The sequence below is a fragment of the Mustela nivalis genome (assembly GCF_964662115.1).
Source record: "Mustela nivalis genome assembly, chromosome: 3".
Classification (NCBI taxonomy): Eukaryota; Metazoa; Chordata; class Mammalia; order Carnivora; family Mustelidae; genus Mustela; species Mustela nivalis.
The window spans coordinates 42,871,454-42,898,598 of NC_139022.1; the positions used below are offsets into that span (position 1 = coordinate 42,871,454).

The 27,145-nt window shown below is 36.4% G+C and overlaps 1 protein-coding gene across 4 annotated transcripts in view; it reads left to right on the forward strand.

Moving 5' to 3' along the window:
• The window catches only part of SRFBP1 (serum response factor binding protein 1), a 67,117-nt gene that overhangs the window by 33,027 nt on the left and 6,945 nt on the right, over positions 1–27,145 (forward strand). For 3 of the 4 annotated variants that reach the window (XM_082723402.1, XM_082723401.1, XM_082723399.1), the window contains 2 exons: positions 10,864–10,935; positions 26,425–26,506. In XM_082723402.1, coding sequence (XP_082579528.1) covers positions 10,864–10,935; positions 26,425–26,506 — 154 coding nt within the window. The remainder of the gene's footprint in view (positions 1–10,863; positions 10,936–26,424; positions 26,507–27,145) is intronic. The other variant, XM_082723400.1, reaches the window with a different exon arrangement.

Here is a 27,145-nt window from a genome sequence, read left to right on the forward strand (position 1 = left end):
TGAAGATTTGGATGTCAGTAGCTCTCTCACGAGCTATTTCAGATTCTGTATTTCAGAGAAATACATTTCTTGCCTCATTTCCAAGTAGACCACCCCCCAAAAAAAATCTCTAAGAATTCAGACTTCTGTCACCCTTTAATTCTTTGTATCTGGTTTTACCCCTCATAACCTAAACATACTCCAATTTTAGTTACATTTTGTCTTCTATTTTATGAAGTTAAAGGCTCTACCTTAATGAGAGCCTCTTGGAATTAAAAAAGTCAGGGACGCCTGGGTGGCTCAGTTGGTTGGACGACTTCCTTCGGGCTCAGGTCATGATCCTGGAGTCCCGGGATCGAGTCCCGCATCGGGCTCCCAGCTCCATGGGAAGTCTGCTTCTCCCTCTGACCTTCTCCTTTCTCATGCTCTCTCTCACTATCTCTCTCTCAAATAAATAAATAAAATCTTTGGGGGGAAAAAAAAAAGTCAGCATGGTTACTGCCTCCAAGTTACTTTTTGTCTTGACTCAGTCTCCCTGCCCACAGTGTAATTTGGAACAGTTTGATTGCAAACATACTTTGCCCACTGACTCAGAGACAACACTACAGTGGTTATCTAGTCACGAGTCAGAAGATATGGGTCTCAAAAGCCCCTGGAAAAAAGAAGGAAAGAGAGATAGCCCAATAATCAAAATTGGGATTACCTCATTCCAATTAAATTCAACATTTGAATATAAGCAAAGCAGTAGTATCCAGCATAATGTGGAATAAAGGAACTGGAATATTCTGATGAGTCTTGCTATTAGTGAATGACTACTTTTCATGTAGGAAACTTGAACAACTTTACTTGAATGTGATAAGGAAGGAATGAAAACCATTTCTGATTTATCACGACTGACAACAGAATATGGCAAAAAGCACAATGTGGGGTTTCTAGGCCCAGCCTTGTCATAATACCTTGAATGGATCTCTTAAACTTTCTTGGGTTAACATTTCCTTTTAGGCTCATTGGTTCACTGGAAGGATTCACAATACTCAAAAAAAGCTTTTATTCTCACAGTAATATTTTATTACTGTTCAAGGATACACAAAACAAACTGAGGGTTGCTGGGGGGAGGGGAGTTGGGAGAAGGGGGGTGGGGTTATGGACATTGGGGAGGGTATGTGCTTTGGTGAGTACTGTGAAGTGTGTAAACCTGGCGATTCACAGACCTGTACCCCTGGGGATAAAAATATATGTTTATAAAAAATAAAAAATTTAAAAAAAATAAAATAAAATGACAATAGTGACTGTTAAAAAAAAATCAGCAAAAGGAGGGGCACCTGGGTGGCTCAGTGGATTAAGCCTCTGCCTTTGGATCGGGTCATGGTCTCAGGGTCCTGCGATTGAGCCCTGAGTTGGGCTCTCTGCTCAGCAGGGAACCTGCCTCCCCCTCTCCCTCTGCCTGCCTCTCTGCCTGCTTGTGATTTCTTTCTCTCTCTGCCAAATAAGTAAATAAAATCTTAAAAAAAAAATCAACATGGCTGTGCTCATCAGTGACTCAGACTTAACCCTTCCAGAGCATAGACATAGCCACCCTAAGTCACGTTGTTAGCTCAACTATCTGATCAAATTGGTATCCTGTGTTCGAAGGCTCAGAACTCATCTCCAGAAGCTGGCCAATGGCCAGTCCTAAAGATACACCTTTTTCAGTTATGTGCAGAGTTTGAGCAACCCAGGACTGCTGAGTTAACCCTTTTCTGCATGGGGGTAGAATTACGTAATAGCTTAAGTGTCTTGCAATTCTAATGTTTTAGCGAATAGAGTGCAATTCCTCTCATATAAATTATAATGAATTTAATGCTTTATTTCATCTTTGAGATGGATTGGATAATTCTAATTATTTGAAAGCTTAAATAAAAAAATAAATTATACTGATGCTAGAAAGTAAAGCTGGATTGAATCTCTAACAATGAAAGAAGTTGTGTTTTACACAAGTCAACACAGAGCCCTGCTCACTGATGAGTAAACTCCCAAATGAAAAAAATCCCAAGATTAAGATTTTCAGACTTGAGTCATAAGGAAGTCAAGGAAAAGAAACTACTTAAGCCCAGTTTCAGAAGCTCAGTCAGCATTTAATTAGTAAATTACTGTTATTTTTCTATTTTCCTTGCATTGGCGATAACTTTTTTTTTTTTTAAGTGAAAAACTCTTTATAGGATTTCTCTACAATTGAATAAAATTGCTCAGGTTTTACTTGTCTAATTTAGCATGAATCTTTTTTAGAGTTGTTTAGTGCAGTATTCCATATTTTGCATCTGTAATTTAACTCTGGTATTTTCATTTTCCTATTGTTTATCCTTGATTCATGATTTTCTAGTTGCGAATGGCTTTGTGTTTTTGCTACTTATCTTTTTTTTGTTGTCACTTAATGTGTTTGCTCATATTTATTGGATTTTAAAATGTTAAAAAATTTCTTTTCCTAAATTGAAATGTATATAGGTAGTTTTTTCCCTACGTCGATAATGTACAACTTTGGTATAGAATTTGCAAATTACCACATGGAAAAATGCTAATTGTTCTACATTTGAAATTGTTGAATATTTGACATAGTTATATTCAATTTATTTTTTTTAAGACTTTATTTATTTATTTGACAGGCAGAGATCACAAGTAGGCAGAGAGGCAGGCAGATAGAGAGAGAGGTGGAAGCAGGCTCCCTGCTGAGCAGAGAGCCCAATGTAGGACTTGATCCCAGGATCCTGAGATCATGACCTGAGCCTAAGGCAGAGGCTTTAACCCACTGAGCCACCCAGGCGCCCTAAGTTATATTCAATTTAAAATAGTGAAAAACCTTTCTAAGATTTAAGAGAACTACTTTTATCTGGAAAAAGGCTTTAGAATTAATTTTATATAAAAGAAAACTGAGTGTTCCTGTCTGGTTAGTCATTTTATTTAGAATTAACTCCATACACTAGAAATTGCGAAATGCATGGTTATTCCACAAGCCCTGAACTAGTATCTTTTCTCTCACATTGGTAATGGATATTTTCTTAAGCAGGTGCATGAGGGGACCAGATAACCTTTCAAAAGTAAGTACTTGTAAAATGACCTTGGAATGAATAAATAGCTGCTATGTAAAATGTCTGCTGCAGGGTCTAGAAATGGACCTTAGTTTTCCATTTGGCTTAAAATCTTTTCTGAGAGGGAATAAAGTCTTACCTTTTAGCTGCCACCTGCCTAACTTATTAGCTAATGTGGTTCCTACCCATTCACAACATAAAATGTATGTTTCAGTAACTCCTTAAGTAGTAGTATTTTACCTTCTCTGGTTCCTTTTTTTTTTTTTTTTAATTTTTTTTTTTAAGGAAGCATATTAACGTACAATACTTTAGAGCAGTAAATGCTCCACCTTGCAACACCCTAGTCGTCCTCCTTGCCATCCTTTCCAGAATTTGTTCTCTTCAGCTTTGCTTCATAAAGAAAAAGCCCACATTTGCAACTAAATAGTTGTTGGCAAATCCTGAATTTGACTTTTCTATTGATGAGAGACTTTACTGATCTCTTTTAGGTTTTCTCTTTTCTCACTTAGAAATAGGCATTTTAAATTTCTTTAGTCTGATCCAGTTCTGTTCAGTAAATGTTTTGTACTGGGGTCTAATAGGCAGAGGTAGATAAAACACCTTTCTTACCCTTGAAGAACCTACACTCTAGGCTTTTCATCCCATTTCTATATCAAGAAAATGGAAGGCAAAGGTTAACATAATCATAAATTATTCTGAGACTGTTTTATATTGTACCTTAGGCCATTTCAGTTTGACTAGATAGCTTACTGCCTGACCATGTTCAGGTTTGTTTGCTTCCTGTGCACTTGAAACAAAACTGTCCCCAACAAGCTGGTTGGTTATAGTGCACCTCCACTTCTGAATTGTTAGGCAGAAAACTGAAATTGTTGGAACTCTTTATGGTTCAAGCCTCTCAGTATCATTTGTCTTTCAGAGTTTTTCCCTTTTTACCTAAATTAAGGCTTTTTGGAGTTTTATCCGCAAACCTTGCAATTTTACTTGCTTTTAGAACTCTTGCAGGGAACCATCATTTATAACAAAGATAATAGATGCATTCAGGTAAGATAGCACAGCTGGAAATCATATGAGCTATCAATCATCCCAAGTATTCTTTGAAAATTGTGAATTACTTCATGTTTAAAAAAAAAAAGTCCATTCCCAGTATCCCTAGTGAACCTTAATGAATCTTGGTATAGCAGCTAACTTTCATAACCCATTTGCAGGGTAATTTATTCTTAAAATATGACTAAAATTGTACAGCCAAATTATAACCCATTGTTTAGTTTTTCACTCAATCCAAGAAAAATGAAAATGTTTTTTAAAACTTCTTCCTTTGAAATTATATTAGATATCCTGAGTCAGAATGTACATAAATCTAGAATATAGAGAAATAAGAGAAAGTTTGTGAATTCTGAAAGTTAGCATGAACTTCCCAAGTGGACTCCGCAGTGGACTCTTAGAAGGATTCAGAAAGGCTGTGGGTTAAATTTCCTCTTGTCTCCTGAAGGAAATACTAACATTTGAGGTGCCTTCGATTCACTTATGACAGTATATCAGGAGTCTTATTCTGAAAGCAGTACCTGATCCCTTATGAGTAAACATACAGGGAAGGAGGAATAACTTCATAATATATTGTATTTATTTCTGTTTTTGCATTGTCTAAAAAGACATTTGATTTATTAGCTTCTCACTGTCTACTTATGTTAGCACTAAATAAAAATTCTAGGTTTGGTATAGCATTCCTAGCTGTACAGTTTTGCTACTTAAATACTATTTAAAAGTATTGTATGAACTAAACTTAGGAGATAGCATCCCCTGTGCTGTCATGTGCTTATATTTAAAACAAAGGCAATAAACAAGCTGGCTCCAAAATACCCAAGAATGAGTGTTGTCATAAGGAATGCTTAAGTCATTCATCTGCATCTAAATCTTATTTCGATAATATAAGGTAAGTATTTTACTCTGGGCATTATTTATGGTACAGAGTGCTTGTCCAAATAATACAGCATAATGAATAATATGAAGGTTGGTAGGAGATAGAAAGTATTTTAGCTTCTTAGTGCTGCTCTAAAAAATTATCATAAATTTAATGGCTTAAAACAGCAAGGATATAGTATCTTAGAGTTCAAGCAGTCAGAAGCCTTAAAATCAGAGTGTCATCAAGGTTGTATACCTTCTGGAGAGTCTAGAGGAGAATCAATCTCCTGCCATCTTCAGCTTTTAGAGGCCACTGGGATTCCTTTGCTCATGGCCCCTCCTTTCATCGTCAAGGCCACCAGGGTAGCATCTTCAGGTTTCAGTCTCCTGCTCTTGCTCATTTCCTTTCTCCCTCCCCCACTGCCACCCTGTTCTCTTTATCTAACTCCTATTCTCTGCTCCTCTCCCATGAAGACTCTTGGTTACTTTAGGACCATCTGGATAATTCAGGATAATACACACATCTTAAAAATCCTTAATTTAGTTAAATCTGCAAGATCCCTTTGGCCCTGTAAGGTAGCACACTCGCAGGCTCTGGGAATTGGGACATGGACATATTTGGAAAGCCATTCAACCTAGTAACCTAGTACATAATGTGCAAATAATAGTTACTTATGTTGTAAAAGTAGAGGTTATTAAAATCCTAATTTGTGTTGCTGGTTATACTGCCAAAGTAAGAATGTAAACCGATGCTTTTCCCTTCTTCAGTTTAAGAATATGTTCTCTGCTTAGTAGTCATTTTTCAGAGGTATTACATTCCTTAAAGGCTTCTTTAGTTTTGATTGTGTGGATAATTTAAGTTTATTGTCTACTGTGTGTCTAGGGTTTTTGAGTTTTTTCAGAAAGAACAGATGAGATAGAGAGCAGGTACTCTGGCACTTGAGTAGTAAACCACTCTTTATCTCAGGCCCAAGAGTTTATGTCTTCTGCTTGCATCCTTACTTACTTACAGTAAGTAAGCCACATGTCAGGCTTACTTACTAACTTTCAGACCCTTCACAGATCTTGACGGTGCCTCCTGCTTGTAGTTTACCCAAGAAATGCCCAGCCTTTTTTATTGGCACTCATCTTTCTTTAAATATTCTCAACCTCATTAAAGTCAGATCAATTTCAGTTTCCCTGTTAAGCGTATTCTGTATTTTGAACCTTTATAACATTTTCCCAATGGTATTTCAGAAAGACCACGTAAGTTGCCAGAATTAGGTGCTGGGGTTGCTTAGTGCCTCACACTTGTTAAAAAACACCTATTTTTTGTTTGTTTTGAAAGGTATAATAAATAAGCTTCTATAAATCATTTCTTCCTACTTTAAAACTAGAAGGTTCTGGGGCACCTGGGTGGCTCAGTGGGTTAAAGCCTCTGCCTTCGGCTCAGGTCATGATCCCAGGGTCCTGGGATCGAGCCCGGAGCGTCGGGCTCTCTGCTCCGTGGGGAGCCTGCTTTCTCCCCTCTCTCTGCCTGCCTCTCTGCCTACTTGTGATTTCTCTCTGTCTGTCAAATAAGTAAAATCTTTAAAAAAAAAAAAACAACAACAACAGACTAGAAGGTTCTTATACCTAGAAGATTCTGAACATGTTTAGTACACATGACATTGTGAACCATGAGATAGAGTTTAACTTTTGTGTCAGTTTTTATATCAATGCTTTAAATATGGTGGAAATCTTTTGGATTATATCAAAGTGGCAATAAAATAGATTATGATCCAATAGATCGTTAATTAGGTCAGTTATTAATTAATTAATTAATCTTTAATTAATTAGGTCAGTCTTACCACCTACTAACAATAGGACCTTGGAAAAATCACATGATGTGAGTCTTCCTTTCCATTTGAGAAATGAAGAAAAAAGATAATTTAGGTTCCTTTTAGTTGACTATTCATTCACTTTTGTTTCCTTATTTATATACTTGTCTCAAAAATAAAAACCACTTTCAATGTGTCCCATAGATTATGAAATGCAGTGTTGCCTTATTAATTTTCAGAAACCCTGAAATTTCTGTTTATATTTTCCCTTTCCCAAGAGTTGTTTGAAGTTTTTGTTGTTTTGTTTTGTTTTAAAAATTCTGGGTAGATAAGCCTTTTTGTCTGTTGGTTTTCTTTAATTCCTGCTTTTTCACTGGGATCAGGGAATGTTGTTTTTAGCATTTTACTTGATGAACTTACTAATACCTACTTTGACTTACTATACGATAAATTTTTTAATGTTCAAAATAAATATAAGACAGATAAAATGTTCAAAATAAATCTGTAAGATAGATTCAAAATTATGTTAAGATTTTCTAATGCTTTCCCCCCTGTTTTCACTGAACTGCTGTATAAAAGTCTTCTGTTAATAGTATGTTTCCGTTTTTCCATATCTTGGAAATCTCCTGTGTCTTATTTCATTTTTTTCTTTAATTATTCTTCCTCTGATACATGATCTCAACTCCTGTTTTCTTTTTCTTTTTTTTTTTTAAGATTTTATTTATTTATTTGACAGAGAAAGATCACAAGTAGACAGAGAGGCAGGCAGAGAGAGAAAGAGGAGGAAGCAGGCTCCCTGCTGAGCAGAGAGGGACTCCATCCCAGGACCCTGAGATCATGACCTGACCCGAAGGCAGAGGCTTTAACCCACTGAGCCACCCAGGTGCCCCTCAATTCCTGCTTTCTTACTGTTGCTATTTGCCTCATATATCTTGGTGAATTTATTTTTAGCCTTTTTGAATTGCTCTGTTTTTTGGGTATCTCATATCTATATAGTGTAGACTTGAGTTTTGCTTTTAGATCCAATTTGGAGGTTTTTTTCTAGTTATCAACTTCCCCAGTATCTTAATCTTATACTCCCTGTTTCTCTGTGCAAGTTTGTAATGCAGTGAGTGCTAGGTTGAGTTTGGTGTTAGTTTCTCATCTTGGAGATACTTTGAAATTTATTGTATCCTCTATCCCCTCATAATGATGAAGGCATGGTTCACATAGTCCTTGTTGAGTTTATTCTTTTGGAGGGAGTATGAGGATTGGTTGAAATTTAAGCAGCATTATCTTCTGTACATATTAATTTCATATTTGCAATAACACTAAACTGATTTACTCTTAGAATGATTTTTTTTTACTTACAGAGTAGAAAAAAGATACTTATAGCCAGCCAACAAAAAAAATTGGACTTTAAAGATTTTTTCATTTATTTATTTGACAGACAGAGATCACAAGTAGGCAGAGAGGTTGGCGGTAGGGCGGGGGGTTGGGGGGTAGGCTCCCCGCTGAGCAGAGAGCCCAATGCGGGACTTGATCCAGGACCCTGGAATCATGACCTGAGCTGAAGGCAGAGGCTTTAACCCACTGAGCCACCCAGGTGCCCCAAATTTGGATGTTTTTAATTATAAATAGTTTTAGTGACTTTAAACTGACAGGGAGGCCATCTTTCAAATTAGCTCATTAATTTCTAAAGAGATATTACACACACACACACACATTTAAAAGAGTCTATTATTTTCATGCTCTTTATATACATTTGTTTTACATACACATTTTTTCCCAGTTGTATTCCTGCATACAAAATATTCTGTATTCTCAGAAACTGTGCTTTCTGATCTTTCTGACATTGGACCGTTAATATCAGTATTGCTTTTTTTTTTTTTTTTTTTTTTTTTTCATTCAGTTCATCTTCCAAAAGCATAGTATAGCTCTTTACTACAGAACATGTGGTAATTTTTCAGGAGTTATACAAATCAGCATATACAAGGATAGTTACTCCATTCTTATTAAAAAGATTTAAAAAATCAGAAAACATACTAATGTCCAATAATAGGTTGGTTAAATAAATAAGGACAGCTATGTAAGAGAATAAAAAGAAAATGGATAGATATTTGCTCTGTCATTAAATGATAAAACTAGTTTACAAAATGCTATGGTCCTGGTGTTTTTTTGTTTTGTTGTTGTTTTTTTTAAGATGCATTTGTTTATTTGAGAAGGAGAGAGAGAGAGAGTATGGCTGCAAGTATGTGAGTGGGGAGAGGGACCGAGGTAGAAAGAAAGAGAGCAGACTCCCCGCTGAGAGGGAGCCCAAGGCAGGGCTTGATCTCATGACCCCTTAACAGGGACTGAGCCAAAACCAAGAGTTGGAGGCTCAACCAACTCAGCTCAGCAATGCAGGTGCCCTGATCCTATTTTTGCTTAAAATATAATTTGGGGTCACCTTGGTGACACAGTCAGTTAAGCCTCCAACCCTTGGTTTTGGCTCAGGTTGTGATCCCAGTGTTGTGAGTCTGAGCACAGTGTTGTGAGTCTGAGCACACAGCTTCATGCTCAGTGTGGAGTGTGCTTCATACTCTCTCTCCTTTTTTCTCTGTCTCTGTGTCTCTCTCTCTGTCTCTAAATAAATCTTAAAACTATATATAATTTAAATAATTTTCACGGAATAGTTTATTTTTTTTTTTACCATATCACACATTTATCTAACTTACTGTCACTCAGTGTTATTTTAAAACGAACTATCTGATTTTATTTACCTTTCTTCCAAATAGTATTTTGAAAAAAATACACAAATGTCTATTGTAGTTTTTCATGCATGGTAGCATAACTTGATAACTGTTAAGAGAAATTTCATTTTTGTGGGATCTAAAGCTCTCATTCTTTAGTGAACTATATTATCAAACTTAATTCTCTTAAAGAAGCATATAAAAGGGTGTATATTGAAATTACAACCATGTAAACACTGTTAGTAATTTTACTTATTTTTCTCTGCTTTTCTGGTTTTAATTTTCTAAAATAAATTTGGATTAATTCCTTGCACAATGTAAAAGTCTTTTGTAGGTTAGATTATTATTTTTTTTTTTAAAGATTTTATTTATTTATTTGACAGAGAGAAATCACAAGTAGACGGAGAGGCAGGCAGAGAGAGAGAGGGAAGCAGCCTCCCTGCTGAGCAGAGAGCCCGATGCAGGACTCTATCCCAGGACCCTGAGATCATGACCTGAGCCGAAGGCAGCAGCTTAACCCACTGAGCCACCCAGGCGCCCCATAGGTTATATTATTTAATCATTAATTAAAAGTATGCATTTCTCAGGGTGCCTGGGTGGCTCAGTGGGTTAAAGCCTCTGCCTTCAGCTCAGGTCATGATCCCAGGGTCCTGGGATCAAGCCCAGCATCAGGATCTCTTGCTCAGCGGGGTGCCTGCTTCCTCTCTCTCTCTGCCTGCCTCTCTGCCTACTTGTGATCTCTGTCAAAAAAAATAAATAAATAAAAGTATGCATTTCTTTATAAATCTTGACATTTCTCTATAAAATGATATAATTACTGATGTCCTGAAATGTCATTAAAATAAGGTAATACTTTCTTTGAAATGTAGAAGTTTTAAATTAATATTTTGAGTAATATTAATCTTATTTTCATTAAAGAACTGTTACTAAGCTGGAAATTTCATGGCACATGAAATTTGCTGGCTTCCATGGAATCTGATTGTATTTGTCCTAGGAGGATTAGCTCTTAAATTCATTTTGCTGTGGTTTTTCATAGTATGATAATTTCATACTATGTGATTGAAGTTGTTCTCATCTAAAATTAAGAACTTATTTAATATCAGATTTCATAAAAGCAAAACATGGGAAGTATTAAAATAATGAATGATGCATTAAATACTGAATGGTGCATTAAAATTAGACTCATAACTGCGTGCCTGGGTGGCTCAGTCGGTTAAGCATCCTACTCTTGATTCCAGTTGAGGTCATGATCCTCAGGGTCGTGAGATAGAGCCCCACTTAGGGCTCCATGCTGGGCATGAAACCTGCTTAAGATTCTCTTACCTCTCCCTATGCTCCTCTCCCACAAAAATAAATAGGTAAGTAAGATTAAACTCATAACTAAAATCCCCCCCCCCCTTTTTTTTTTAACAGGAATTGAAACCTGATGTAGTAACTAAATCTGCGCTCGGTGATGATATCAGCTTTGAAAAAATCTGCAAAAAGGTGTGTCTGCAATGGATTGACTTTCTTTTTAAAAAAGTTACCTCTTTATATGGTTGACCAACTTTTTCTTACCACTTTTTTCCTTGAAGAAAAAAACTTAACCCAGTTACTATTAGAATATGATGATTTTCCCCACTTCAGCTCTGTTATTGCCGTCAAAAAAAATTTTTTATGGTAATTTACAAATTTTGCTTTGCTTATGATAGCACATCTTCAAGGTCCGTAAATGTATGTTGAACTTAATGTGGCATTCGTGTGTTAGTAACAATTCATTTGTTAATTTTAATAATCATAACAGAATATTTTTATTTTTTCCAAATAATTTTTATGACTATTTCATTTAATCTCTGTACTTAGTACTTGTGAAAGATTATTTTTACCCTCTTTTTACAAATGAGGGAACTGTAGGTCAGAAAGAATGAAGTGAGCTGAGTAAAAGTATACCAAATGGCAGTTGGGACTTTTACCCAGTTCTCCTGCTCCTACTATTTTCCCCTTTTTCATTTCTGCCTGCTTTGCTAATGTCTACATAGGACAGTTCCAGCCTAAGAGCGGATTTTGGATTAATGGATGTTTCTGTGTTGCTTCTCTGTTTTCACATTCATTGGCATTTGCTCTAATGTATATTATTTCATGTTTCTTGCATTTATGTCCACTTTGCTTTTTTTTTCTAGTTTCTTAATGTGGAAACTTCAGTTACTGATTTTAGAGATTGCTTCTTTTCTAACAAGCATTTAGTGTTGCAAAGTTGCTTTATGTAAGCACTCCTTTAGCTGCACCCTTAAATTTGATAGGTTGTATTTTCATTTTCTTTTCTTTTCTTTTTTTGTATTTCCATTTTCTTTGAGTTCACAGTATTTTAAATTTCCCTTAACTTTCTATTTCACCATGGTGTAGTTAGAAGTATGTTGTTTAATTTCTGAACAGTTAAGGGGTCTTCTAGGTGTGTTTTCATGACTGTTTCCTTTGTGATCCATGAGCAGACTTTTTATTATTTTTATTTGTGTTGTAGTCCAGAATGGCTTATATTGGTGACTATTTCATATGCACTTAAAAATAGTATGTTTTCTCTTGGCATTAGTGTCCTAAAAATGTCAAGTAGATCTCTTAGTTTTTGGTGTTGTTTAGGTGATTTATATCTTTACTGATTTTCTGCCTATTTATTTTATTGATTATCCAGAGCCTTATGTTAGAATATCCAACTATAGATGTCAGTTTGCCTATTCCCGCCCTGAGGAAAGGATGCTCTGATTCTTTGTTTTTATAGACTAGCACTGACTTTTCTGCAAGTGATATGAGACATGTTAGATTTTAAAACATTTTAAGAAAGCCAGAATATGAAAGGTTTTTATTTGTTTGATACAAGGGAGAACTTGTTGGTGCCATTGTCCTGATGAGAAAAGCCACACTAAATCCCTGAACGTGATTTTACAACAGTTTCTTTATTTTGTACTAGAATAATTCTACAGTAAATATTCTTATTTCAAGGGATTTTTTCATAAAGAGAGGAAAAACTAAACTAAAACTAAACTGGTTTGGTCTGTATCTCAGACAAAATAATAATATGTTAAATATAATAGTAATGGAATAAAAATGTTACAGAATTTTTTTATCTTGAGAGTTAAAAAATAATAATAATAATCAGGGGCACCTGGGTGGCTCAGTGGGTTAAAGCCTCTGCTTTCAGCTCAGGTCGTGATCTCAGGGTGCTGGGATCAAGCCCCCATTAGGCTCTCTGCTTAGCAGGGAACCTATCCCCCCCCCTCGCCCCCGCCTGTCTCTCTGCCTACTTGTGATCTCTGTCTGTCAAAATAAATAAATAAAATATTTTTTAAAAAATCAGTTTTCCATAATAAATTTTTGAGCTTTCTAAAGGTTGCTGAATTTTAAAAGTATTCATTAATGTTTAATTTATGGTTCAAGTGAAAAGCATCTTCTCTGCCAGATTGTTTTCACTTTGGAAGATTAACATTAGTGTATGTGTAATATTTATAAAATCAGTTTTTTAGGGTATCTTCTTCCATTTACAACCCTTCCTTCAACTTTCCAGTGTGTGGAATGTCATTTATCCAGAAAAAAAATGGGCAACAAACATCTGTATTAGCTTATCATCATTATTTTATATTAGTAAATTCATTTGCATATGACAGGATTTGTAGTCATGAAAATTTTTTTAATGAATTTATTTTAGGGAAACAGTGCTCGGGTGCCTGAGCAGGGCCTGAGAGGCAGTTGGGGGGCGGAGAAGAGGGACAAGCAGACTCCCTGCTAAGTACAGAGCCTAGAGGGCTAGATCTCAGAACCCTGCGATCTGAGCTGAAATCCAGTTGGACACTTAACTGACTGAGCCACTGAAGTCCCCCTATAGGGGTGAGATTTTTAATACTAATTCAGATAAAAAGTTTAGGATCTTGGAGCGCTTTGCTAGCTCATCCAGTTACTCGGCTGCCTTGGGCTCAGATCATGAACCCAGGGTTCTGGGATCCAGCCCCATGTTGGGCTCCCTGCTGAGCAGGGAGCCTGCTTCTCCCTCTGGCTCTCCGCCTGCCTCTTCCTGTGCTCATGCTCACTCGCATGCTGGTGTGCTCTTGCTCTCAGAAAATAAATAAATAAAAATCTTTTTTTTTTTTTTTTTTTTAAGATTTCATTTATTTATTTGACAGAGAGAAATCACAAGTAGATGGAGAGGCAGGCAGAGAGAGAGAGAGAAGCAGGCTCCCTGCTGAGCAGAGAGCCCGATGCGGGACTCGATCCCAGGACTCTGAGATCATGACCTGAGCCGAAGGCAGCGGCTTAACCCACTGAGCCACCCAGGCGCCCCTAAAAATCTTTTTTAAAAAAAGGAAGTTTAGGATCTCACTGTCAAGGGTCAAGTGAAACCTGGTTACATTTCTGCTGTTTATACCTTCCTCTAAACAAAAGCAAGGAAGGAAGGGAAGCTGGAGAGGGAGGAAGGAGAAACAGTTCTGTTTCATCCAAGTTCTTGAGGGAACCCTGGAGGAATTTAAAGCCAAAGGAAACTGCCCTGCTTAAAAAATCATTTCAGATTCCTCCAAAGCTATTTGATTTCACCTATTTTGTTGGTGTTTTATTTCATTTGGGATATTCTCCCATTGGATTCAAGTTCTTCTGTTTGAAAACCTGTTAATAAATTAAACCTCTAAAAAATGGTACAGGCAACAGTGTTGTTGTGAAGAAAGGATTGATTGCTCTTCAGTGTGTCATAGGAAGTGAGCTCAGTGAAAGATAACCTCACAGAAATGAAGCCTGTTACATAGAGCTCTGTACATTTGAGGCTGTCTGTTGATCAGATCAGAGCAGAGCAAAATAATTTATGTAATATCTTACAGCTTACACAGTTCTTCCATACACATTCTTATCTCAGTTGATCTTACAACAGTGATCTCATGTAGAAAGCATTCATTTGCACATATGTGCACACAATGTGTGTGTGTGTAGTATTTTCAAATGTAGAAAAGGGGTAGAAAGGTTAAGTAGGCAGCTAATGTGTGTATGATGAAAGTTGAAAGCTAGAGAGTGGAAGAATGAGAATTTTGACATTTCCAGACAGCTGGGGCCAGGATTTCAGAAACTTCTCAATTCAAAACGTGTTGCACACGAAGCAATCAGCTAGGCGGTGGACGATAACAAAGGGAATAGGAAACTCAATATTTTCCAGAGGAATATATAATCTAGTAGGGAGTATAAGACAGGTATATTAAACAACTGCTGGATAAGGGGAAGCAAATTAATATTTGTGAACATCTGTTAACAGTTGCTTACTCAATTAGGTGCTTTATATATGTTAGCTTTCTCAGGGAAGATGATAACTCCATTTAACGAAGCACATATTGGCCCAGGAAGGTCAAAAATATACCTATAGGCAGACGTTAGCAGATAACAGATTTAAGGTCTAAACCCTGGTCTCAGCCTACAAAACAAAGGTTTAGGAGAAAAGGCTCGAGTGGGTCCCTATTTTGTAAGACTCCATTTTAGAATCCTGGTGTCTCAGGGATTACAAGAACCCAACCAATGCAAAAAGGTCTCCTGTTGCCTTCAGTGTGGGTTCTAAGCCAGAGGTTGCCAGAGTTCTTCTAATCCAGCTGAATGGACTGTTTCTTATTACCTGCCTACTTATTTTTAGTAAATGGACACATATATCTTTAGGTAAAACTAGAATTGAAATTAAGTATAAAAATTAAGAATACTCCTCCCAGCATTCTGCCTCTACCAGTTCACTCTGAGTCAGGTTGTTGTAGGCGGCTTTTCACAGGAAGGAACACTGCATGTAAGAGAGCTTTTTCATTTTTAGACTGTTGTTTGTATTCACATGTACATTCTCAAGATTCTTTTCAGAATTGAACACCCAATGCTTGTGTTCATAAAAAATACCCATATGCCAAAATAAAATTTTTCCATAAAAAGATGAGGTGTTTTCCTCTTTTTTACTTAATTTATTTGAAATGGAAGAAACTGGAGGTGTGTGAAAACCACAATTTCCTGAGAATTTTCCATGGCAAATGTTGTGTCAATGTTAAATAAGGAAAGCTGTGGTTCCCTCATACCCTCAAATATTATGAAGACTTTTTTCATGCAGGTGTAAAAAGTGTTCATAGAGAATGCTTAGCCTTTAGTCAATTTTTGTTAATTTCAGGTATATGACTGTATTCAGATTTCTGTAAACCTCTGTAACATTTTTCATCTTTTTTTTTTAAGATTTTATATATTTATTTGACACACAGAGAGAGATCACAAGTAGGCAGAGAGGCAGGCAGAGAGAGAGGGAGAAGCAGGCTCCCTGCTTAGCAGAGAGCCTGATCTGGGGCTCGATCCCAGGACCCTAAGATCATGACCCGAAGCAGAGGCTTAACTCACTGAGCCACCCAGGTGTCCCCATTTTTCATCTTTCCAGTGAAGTTTATCACATTCTGTCTTGGATGAATTCATTGTTCATTTGTCAACCTTTTAAATTAGAGCAAGATTGTGAGCCTCAAAAGATGATGTTCATGTCCTTATGTGAAGACCGTGTGTGTCCTTATGTGTAAGACCATTTATTTAGGCATGTTTATATAAGTATGAACATCAGTGAATACAAAGTGGGAAAAAGTGAGTGAGGCAGGAAGGTGAGCAGTAGTGAAATAAGGAGGAGTAAAGAATTCGAAAGGTCTCTTGACCGGTTCTGCTCTGCTTATTACTCTTGTGTGTTCTTACCCTCTGCCCAAAGACTTAAGCAAACTGTAGACACAGCAGACAGCTGCCGAAACCCAAAGCACAGCCAAAGCTTCAGACCTCCTCCCACTTACTTTACAAGGCTCTCTTTTATGCTTATATTTCATTTCTCTCCAAAGAGATTTGAAAGGGGGGGCTTGGAGATGTCACAGAATGAGAGAAAGTTATCTCAAATAATTTTAGAAGAAAACTGCTTGAGAAAGACTGAATTCAGAAACCCGTCTGTCATTTGTCACTTCTGTTCCCAGATGGCTAGGTAATCTGGAAATAAGACTGTTAGTCTAATTATTAGATAAAATCGATGGTCTGTATTCCCCTTTACCTCTTGTTAAAATTTGAAGTAAAAAAAATGCATTGAATGATTTCAAATTGCTTTGTTAAGAAAAAAATCAAGCAAGTTGAAAATATTTTATTTGACATTGTTTACTTAGGAGAAATAAGGGTTATTTAAATGATCGTTGTCATTTATAAAACATGATATTTTAAACTAAAAATTCCATTAAATCAAACATTTTAAGAAATACATGTGTACTTTTTTTTGGTCCTTGAAGAATGAAAACTGAAATCCTTAGTATTTGTAAAGCATGCCATTAACAGTTTTTCCATTTGCAGCTTTTCCCCATTAGAATATTTTTTCTAGTCCGCAAATCGTAAGTTACTCAGATTTGCAAATTAGTAACTGACCATCAAGAACAGATAAAATTTAACTTAAAAAACTAGCAATTAAGCATCAAACAAAGTTTGAAGAACTAGATGTATCTTAAGAAGATCTGTACAATGCATTCTATTTGCAAAGATTGCTGGTTAGCAAAGGAAAGAGGCTTAAATTTCTAGGAGTTTCTGCATTCAGATTAGTGTTGCTTTGCCATTAGCTGCCTGACTTCAAGCAGTTCACCTACTGTCTCTGGCTCTTGCTTTTTTTTTTTTTTTTTTTTTTTTTTCCCCATTTCTCTAATAAACTCTTGAAGATCAAACATTCTGGTAATGTATTTTTGACCCCCTTCAAAGGCCTTATTGTAGCAGATGTAAAAATAACAGGGCTTATCCTTTCTGTGTTCAGTTTCATTTTGCCAAAAAAATGGTTTTGTGCACCCTTGCATACTCAAGTTTTATGGCATTTATTTGCTGTATTATCTGTTGATGTTTTAGTTTTCTTAAAAGACTATGACATTGTTCATGTTTCGGTATAACAAGAATAGTTGTTCTCTAAGACTTTGGTGATGGTATTGAGTAGCCAACTTTAACAAAATTTCCAGTTTATAAAAATTAGAAGCAATAAGGACATGCAGTAGTATGTATTCGCAAATATCATAATGCTACAAAGTAGGTTTGTCACATATCTGTAAGACCACATTTTTGTTAAATAGATTGCCAGCTGAATGCTGAATGAATGATAATTTGAGAAGCTATTTCTTTGCTTTTTGGCCCTAACGATGCTGATATATTAAGTATTTTGGTAAAAATTTTTGTGTTTTTTGTTTCTAGTTTTATTGAAATATAATTGACATATAACAAACATTGTGTGAGTTTAAGTTATTATTTAGCTTTATGGTTTGATACACGTATATGTTATGAAATATTACCATAATCTTAATTATCACATCTATCACCATATGTATAATTACAATTTTTTGTGGTGAGTCCCTATGAGATGTACTGTCTTAGGTGCTTTCAAGTATTTAATGAAGTATTGGTGTCTATAATCACCAGACTGAATGTTTGATCTCTAGAACTTACTCATCTTTTAACTGAAAATTTGTACCCTTTGACCAAAATCTTTGTATTTCCTCCACTACCACCTCAAGTCTCTGGCAGCCACCATTCTGCTCTTGCCTCTCTGAGTTTGGTTTTTTTAGATTCCATGTATAAATCATACTATGCAGTATTTGTCTTTCTCTCTCTGTTTCTTTCACTCATAGTAATGCCTACCAGATTCATCCATGTTGAGGATGGAAGGATTTTTTTCTTTCTCGTGGCTAAATAATACTCTTTTACACAAGAGTATTTGTGTATACACCTTGTTTTCTTTTTTCATTTCATCTGTCAGTGGGCTCTTGGTTGTTTCTAGGTCTTGGATATCATGAATAATACTGCAGTGAGTGTGGTATCTCTTTGATATAGTGATTTCATTTCCTTCAGGTGTATACCTGGAAGTGAGATTGCTAGCTCATATGTAGCTCTATTTATAATTTGTTGAGGAACCTCATCTTTTTTCCCTCTTGTCTGTACTTGTCTGCATTCTCACCAGCAATACTGCAGGGCTCCCTTTTCTCCACATACTCGCCAACACTTGTTAGTTCTTGTTTGAGAGTAACCATTTTAACAAGTGTAAAAGTGTCTCACTGTGGTTTTGATTTACATTTCCCTAGTGATTAGTAATGTTGCACTTCTTTTCGTGTATCTTTTGGCCATTTCTTCTTTTGAAAAATATCTGCTCAAGACCGCCATCCATTTTTAATCAGATTTTATATTTTTGTAGTAGATAATAAATGGTAACTTTATTAATGATAAGAAAGAGAATAAGTCTCTTCTACATAGTCACCATTGAGATTTTATATTTACTTGCTGTTGACTTGTATACGTTCCTTCCATATTGTGGATATTAGCCCCTTATCTGAGATACGGTTTCCAACTATTTTCTCTGATTCTATAGATTGCCTTTTCACTTTGTTGTTGTTTCTTTTGTTTTGCAATAAAGTTGTAGTTTGATGTAGCCTCACTTCTTTACTTTTGCTTTTGTTGCTTGTGCTGTCGGTGTTACATCCAAAAAAGCATTCCCAAGACCAGTGTCAGGGAATTTTTTTCCCTAAGTGTTCTAGGAGTTTTCTCTCACATTTAAGTTTTTTAGTCCAGTTCAAGCTGATTTCACTGAGTCATGTAAGATATGGATCTAGTTTCATTCTTTAACATACCAGTGTCCAGTTTTTCCAATACTATTTATTGAAAAGACTCTCTTTTCCCCTTCAAGTATTCTTGGCCTTCTTGTCAAATAGCAGTTTACTGTATATGCATTTGTTTATTCCTGGACTTTCACTTCTATTCCATTGCTGTATATGTCTGTTTTAATGTCAGTGCCATACTATTTTTATTAGTATAGCTTTGTACTATCATTTGAAATTAGGAAGTGTAATGCCTCCAGCTTTGTTCCTTCTCAGGATTGGTGTTGTGGCTATTTGGAGTCTTTTGTAGTTCCATACAAATTTGAGGAATTTTTTTTAATATGTGTGAAAAATGCCATTGTGATTTTGATAGGGATAATTTTGAATTTATAGATAACTTTGGGTATTGTGGATATTTTAACTATATCAGTTTTTCCAATCCATAATCATGAGATCCTTTTTGATTTTTTGTGCCCTCTTCAATTTCTGTCATTAAAGTATTACAGTTTTCAGTGTACAGATCTCTCTTTGTTGTATTTATCCCTAAGCATTTTATTGGTTTTGATGATATTGCTTCTCCATCTCCCTCTGCCTCTCCCCACCATTCTTGTTCTTGCTCATTCTGTTCTCTCTCTCTCTCTCTCTCTCTCTCAAATAAATAAATAAATAATCTTTAAAAAAAAAAAAAGGCTTTGTTGGGGGAGGGGAAGTACTCTTAGCAATAAAACACTTTGAACAGAATAATATAATTTTTATTTACTGATGACATTTACTGCTTTTTTAAACACACACACACAAATTGCATTTAATTACAAAAGTAAAGCTGGGGTTTATATAATTCTTGATATTAAATTATTAAGTAATTATACCTGATTAGTAACTGCTTAATTGTATATATCTGTATAGCTTGTAAATTCAGGCCTTTTATGTTCTTTGAACTCAGTACTGTTACATATGGATGCATAAGCTCTATGCTGCACACTCCCACTGTGATGGCACCCCTGGTGTTATGCAATGACCTTTTTTTTTTTAAGATTTTATTTATTTATTTGACAGACAGAAATCACAAGTAGGCAGAGAGGCAGGCAGAGAGAAAAGAGGAAGCAGGCTTCCTGCTGAGCAGAGAGCCCGATGTGGGGCTCAATCCCAGAACCCTGGGATCATGACCAGAGCCAAAGGCAGAGGCTTTAACCCACTGAAGCACCCAGGTGCCCTGCAATGACCTTTTTTTAAAAATCAATCTTAACTTCTTGTTAACCTGATATTCTCTTCAAGTTAAGTCCTCCATGAAGGTTGCAGTATGAAAGCACAGTTATAAGGGAAGGCAGACAACATCCAAGCATAATGATGTCTTCATTTATTAGAGTAATAACATAATTTTAGAATTATAAATCCTATTCTAGGGCCTTTTTTTAAAAAATAGAATTTATTGAAGTCAGAGCCCTGAGTCACAGTTACTCTGGGATATCTTCCAGGACATTGCTAAGTGAACTTGATGATAAAATGATTCTTAACAAAATAGTTTTTACTTAGAGTCAGCACTAAACATGGAAGTATTACCAGTGGTCTTCTAAACCTTCTTACATCTAGGATGATGGGATGTAATTAGCTCTGGGAAAAAGAATACACAGTTCATCAGAGCTTTTAATATCTTGTCAAAGAAGGGGCGCCTGGATGGCTCAGTTGGTTCAGTGACAGCCTTCAGCTCAAGTAATGATCTTGGAGTCCCGGGATCAAGTCCTGCACCAGGCTTCCAGCTCCATGGGGAGTCTGCTCCTCTCTGACCTCCCCTCTCATGCTCTCTCTCTCTCTCTATAAAATAAATAAAGAAAATCCTTTAAAAAAAAAAAAAATAAGTTGTCAAAGCAGAGATTTGGAACAATAGTAGTTATGTTTTCGAACAATTTTTTATGAACACAGTCGAATTATTTAGGATTCCCATAACTTCTTATCCAAAAGATGTGAAATCAGCTTATGATTAGAACAGTTATTTTCTAGTTTATCTGTTTTACAAATACAGTTGTTCATATTTTAGGGATTATCTCTGAGGTGAGTTATTAGTAGCTACAAAGTGGAAATACAGTCAGTGAAAGAAGCAGTTAAGGAGTAACAGCTGCTGTTGGAGGGTCTTCTTTTTCTTTGTAAGGTGGGGGGTGGGCAAGCACTTGGGACTTGTATATTTCTCAGAACTAATTGGTATTGTTGTCATTATTTTTACATTTAAGTCTCCTGAGATAAGTAAGTCCTGGCAATTAAAACATTCTGCTTTTTCACTGAATACCAAATTTTATCTACTAAGCCAAAATCTCAAGTTGTGTCACCATTTAGGAAAAACAGTTAATGCTTTAAGACTATAACTTGTTGCTTTGATATGGCAACAAAAGTCTGTTGTGATAGTGTTTTGTTTTATTTCTTTTTTCTTAAGATTTTATTTTATTTATTTGGAGAGCACATCGGAAGGGTAGGGGCAGAGGGAGTGGGGGAGAGAATCTCAAGCAGACTTCATGTGAAGCACAGAGCCTGACAAGGGACCCAGTCTCATAACCCCATACCATGACCTGAGCCAAAACCAAGAGTTGGAGGCTCAACTGACTGAGCCACCCAGGTGCCCCTGTTGTTTGTTTGTTTGTTTGTTTGTTTTTTGGTTTGGGGGTTTTTTGAGGGTTTTTTAAAATTTCTTTCACTGTTCCAGAATTCATTGTTTGTGCACCACACCCAGTGCTCCATGCAATATGTGCCCTCCTTAATTAATACCCACCACCAGGCTCACCTAACCTCCCACTCCCCTCCCCTCCAAAACCCTGATTGTTTCTCAGAGCCCAAAGTCTCTCATGGTTCGTCTCCCCCTCCAATTTCCCCTAACTCCCTTCTCCTTTCCAGCACCCCATGTGTTTGTTTTAAATTTAACTTGAGAACATTATGAACCTGCCAGAAATTTACTTTGTATTTTTTCCTAATTTTTTAGTTTACGCCCACCAGGGATTCTATTTGTATATTATTAGAGCAGGTGTCATACTTTTTCTGTAAAGTAATTCTGTATATAATAAGTATTTTAGGCTTTGCAGGCCATATATTCTCTGTCACCTCTACTCAACTCTGCTGTGTGACATAGTAGAGCTGTAGACAGTATGTAAATGAATGAATTTTGCTGTGTTTCATTGAAACCTTATTTTAAAAAACAGGCAGCAGGTGAGAACTGGCCCATGAGCCAGTTTGCGAACCACCAGTTTTGAGAGTCAAGTATTTCTACAAGACTTTTTTGTGAAAATGACAGTTCTCCATTAATACTTCCTGACTTTGAACTTCAGTTGGTTTTCAGGGGATTTTACTCCACACATTAATATGTCACTATTAGTATATTTTAAGTATTAGCTATTGACTTCCTATGATGGTTTATAAGCATTTAGATCTCTTTCCTCTTCCGGACCTTTTGTCATGTATGTACCTTCCTTACCCCTTCCATCCTCCTAAGGCACTTGGGTCAAATTCAGATTAGATGAGCATTTAGTGATTTTGTCATTTTGACTAGGAGTCATGTTGTGAGTGATGATTATTTTTCCTTTTCTGCACAATATTTGTTTCCTATAGTTTATTTTTCCTTGGTAGTTTCCTGTCTTCTCTCTCGTGTAAAACCAAACTGCTCTTCAGTTACTGAAATCTCTGAAGATGTTTAATACACCATGGATGCTTGGGTGGCTCAGTTGGTTAAGGGTCTGACTTCAGCTCAGGTCATGATCTCCGGATCCTGGGATCAAGCCCCACATGGGGCTCTCTGCTCAGGGAAGAGCCCACTTTTCCCTCTCTCTTTGCCCCTCACCCCACTCGTGCATGTTTGTGCTCTCTCTCTCAAATAAATAAAATCTTGGGGCACCTGGGTGGCTCAGTGGCTTAAAGCCTCTGCCTTCAGCTCAGGTTATGTTCCCAGGGTCCTGGATGGAGCCCCGTATCAGGCTCTCTGCTCATCAGGGAGCCTGCTTCCCTTCCTCTCTCTCTGCCTGCCTCTCTGCTTGTGATCTCTGTCAAATAAATAAAATCTTTTAAAAAATAATAAAATAAAATAAAATCTTAAAAAAAAAGAAAAGTTGTTTGATACACCAGGTATTCTAAATCTCCTTATCATCGTGCATCTCCCATTTCTTATATCCCATACATTCCTCGTCCTTTATATCCTTCTTTACTTTATGGAGCTAGTACCTTCTAAGGAGAAAGGCTCAACAGATGTAAGCTTTTTTAAACCTTGCATGTCGGGAAGTATTTTTTATTCTTCCCTAATTTAGGGATCATTTTCCTACAGAATTTTTATTCAATTATCTTTGACCTCCAATTTTGATTCCTGATTTATTTATTTTTTAGTAAATTTTTTCTCTCTCTGGAAGCATGTAGACTCTAGCATTCTGATGTGATTCTCAATTTTCTCTCTTTTTTTTTAAGTAAAATTTTACTTATTTATTTGACAGAGAGAAAGGTCACAAGTAGGCAGAGAGACAGGGCCGGGGGGCAGGCTCCCCGCTGAGCAGAGAGCCCGATACGAGCTAGATCCCAGGACCCTGGGATCATGACCTGAGCCAAAGGCAGAGGTTTAACCCACTGAGCCACCCAGGTGCTCCTAATCCTTGATTTTCATTATCATGTTGGCCTTTCCAGCATGAAAAGTAATGTCCCTCATCAGGGGTTCTGTGTTACAGCTTTTAATATACACCCTATAAAACTAAATCATACATATTTGACTTATATGTTCAGCAGCCCATCTTGTTACTGAGTGACTTAGGGTACCCGCACTAGGTTTTCTTCCCAGATTTTCTCATGTATCTCCAAGGGAGATGAAATAGGTAAGAAGTCCCGTATTGGACTTCAGGAAACCCCACAAGGTATTGAAGCAAAGGCTTATCTTAATCCTGTGTATAATGAATAGTCTCCAGATGGCCTACGTTTCTTGGACAAGATTAAACAGAGGCAATATCGAAGAGCCTAATTGGGGTTCCTGGGTGGCTCAATGGGTTGAATATATTCCTTGGGCTCAGGTCATGCTCTCAGGATCCTGGGATTGAGCCCTGCATCGGGCTTTCTTCTCAGTGGGGAGCGTGCTTCCCCCTCTCTCTCTGCCTGCCTCTCTGCTTACTTGTGATCTCTCTCTCGCTCTCGCTCTCGCTCTGTTAAATAAATAAATAAAATCTTTAAAAAATATATATCTAAGAACCTAAGAAAATCAAAGTTTATAGTTACCCTAAGGCTGCTAAAGTACCACAAACCTAGGTGCTTTAAAACAACAAAATGTATTCTGTCATGTTTCAAGAGGCTAGAAATCTGAAATCAAGATGACAGTAGGGCTAAGATCCTCGAAAGTTTCTAGGGAAGAACCTTTCCTTGCTTCTTCCAACTTGTGGTGAGCCATGGCTTTTGGCAAGATAACTGCAGTCTCTGCCTCAGCCTTCTTCCCTCCCTGTGCCTATATCCAAGTGTCCCCCTGATGAGGACATCAGTCATATTAGATTGATGGCCACACTAATCCAGCATATCTGCCTTTTAATTATCTCTGCAAAGACCCTGTTTCCATGTAAGGTACATTCTGAGTTTGTAGTTGGATATAAATTTTAGAGGGATATTCTTTAATATACAAGGTAATTAGACCACAGATATAATTTAAAGAAGTTATTCTCTGGGTAACATTGCCTAGATAAGCCCTCCAAACACAGTGAACTTCAGACAACTGTCATCTTGTATTTACTAATGTCCTCACGTTTGTATTACTAGGAGGGAAAAAAGTTTTATAGTGGGCTATTAACAGTGAAGAGAAATTTAAAATAAAGACACTTGAAGCTGACAGCTCTATTTTCACACACACTGACATGTATTCATTTGTTTTATGGGATATTTATTGAATGCAGATTGTTACCATTTATTGTTCCAAGCCCTAGGTCTATAGGAATGAGGAAAACAGAGCCCCTGCCTCATAGATGGGAAAGTATCTGTGCTGGCATGCGATGTTAAGTGATAAGTAGATAAAGAGTTATGGGAAGTGTTGTTCAGATACCATGTGAGGAGATATGTGAATAATAAGAGATGATCGATCATGTATATATTGGGGAGTACAGTGTGGAAAGAAGAGCTTACAGTGACATAGCCTAAACATCAGAAGGCAGTAAAGCTTAAAGAAGAACAGAGAATGGCATATCTTAATCTGGCTACCTTTTTAAAAACTCATTGTGATGCTCTATGGAAAATCAGGAGTGGGGGAGCAAGTGACCAAGTTTGAATGTAACACATAGGTACTGCGGGTGAGACATGTTAGTGAATTGGTCAAAAGTTCTAAGAGTAGAAGTCGTAAGAAATGACTGGTCCTGAACATAGTTTTGCATTTAGATCCACAAGATTTGCTAAAGGACTGATAGTGAGCCATGAAGGAGGAGAAATGTGATAGAAGAATTCTTAAAAGTTTTAGTCCTCAGCAACCAACAAATGTGAAATTACACATAGTAATATAGGAAAGACTAAAGAAGTAAGTTTGAGAGGATATCAGAGAATTCTCGGGGTGAGTGGCTCAGTGGGTTAAGCATCCAACTCTTGATCTCAGCTCAGGTCTCCATCTCTGGGTCATGAGTTAAAGTCCCTTGTTGGACTCCACACTGGGCATGAAGCCTACTAAAAAAAAAAAAAATTCGTTTTTAGTATGTCAAGTAGGAGGTTCATATACAAGCCTTGAGCTCAAGTTAGAGTAGCGATTAGAAATTTAGAAGTTGTCAGCCGACAGAAGATACTTAAAGAAATTATCCCAAATCAAGAATTTTCTATATTCATAAATATAATAAATACATAATCAGTCCCAATTCAGTCATCATCAGATATTTATGAAGTGTTCGCTCTTAGCCAAGCGTTGGTAGAAGGTTCTGAAAATACAGTAGAGATACTAGACTTTTAAAATACAAATATTTAACACCAGATAATTTACATCTCTATTAACTGGAATTTCAAACATTACAGTAGTTACCAATTGTATCACCCAGCTGAGCACTCTCATGTTTTTTGATTCATATTAATTTAGTCTTTTTAACTAGATAATTTAACCTCTTTGAAAACACAAGCTATATTGCATTTTTTATATATCTCACAGGGCGTCTTCCAGAATTCTGGAAAGATACTAAGACCCTGAAGAATATTTGTCGGTTGATTACATGACAAATTAATTTATTTCAGGGGCAGTTGTATTTTGCATTATGAGTTTTCTTTTTCTTTATCATAGATTATACAAGTGACTTATCTAATGAGAATAGTATCAAACTCCTGTTTCCTAACTCTCATTTTTAAAAATTATGATACATTTTCTTTTATTCACTTAATAGCACTCTTTTGTTTTTATTCCCATGTTTGTTGTTTCAATTTGCAGCCTGATTCCACTGCAGCTGAAAGAGCAGTTGCCAGACTAGCAATGCATCCTCTTCTGAAGAAAAAAATAGATGTGCTAAAAGGTTTGTATTAAATGACTTTTAAGGCATGTACTTAAATGCACTTGTGTATATGACTTTGAATACATGGCTACTTTATTTCTTTGGGAGTTTTTTTGTTTGTTTTGAGAACCTTTTATAAATGCCTCCTTCAAATATTTTTAAATGTGGCAAGGTGCCTAAAAATATGGAAGTTATATGAAGTCTAATTAAATCTGTGTTCTTAGAACCTATTAGAACCTAAGTTTTAATATCTGAAAACATTTATATTATATATAACACATTCATGGTAATATTGAATATAATTGATTTGCTAAATATTGATGTAATGCATGTATTGCTTTTGATATTGCCACTTAGTCACATAATTTTCATGTGTGAAAATAATCTGTGTTGAAAGAATTAAATGTTACTGTCACAGAGTAGAATATGTTTTTATGTCTGAAAACATAGTTTATAATGTACCATAATCATATCAATATGTTATTGCTAAAGAAATTAAAGTTGCCATTTAATTTTATTTATTTATATTCAAGTGAAGGTTTTTTTTTAAGATGTGTCCATTTTTCTTTCCTTTTTTTTCTTCTTAAGACTTTTATTTATTTATTTGATAGGCAGAGAGGCAGGCGGGGGGGAGGGGGTTGAGCCGGCTCCCTGCCTAGC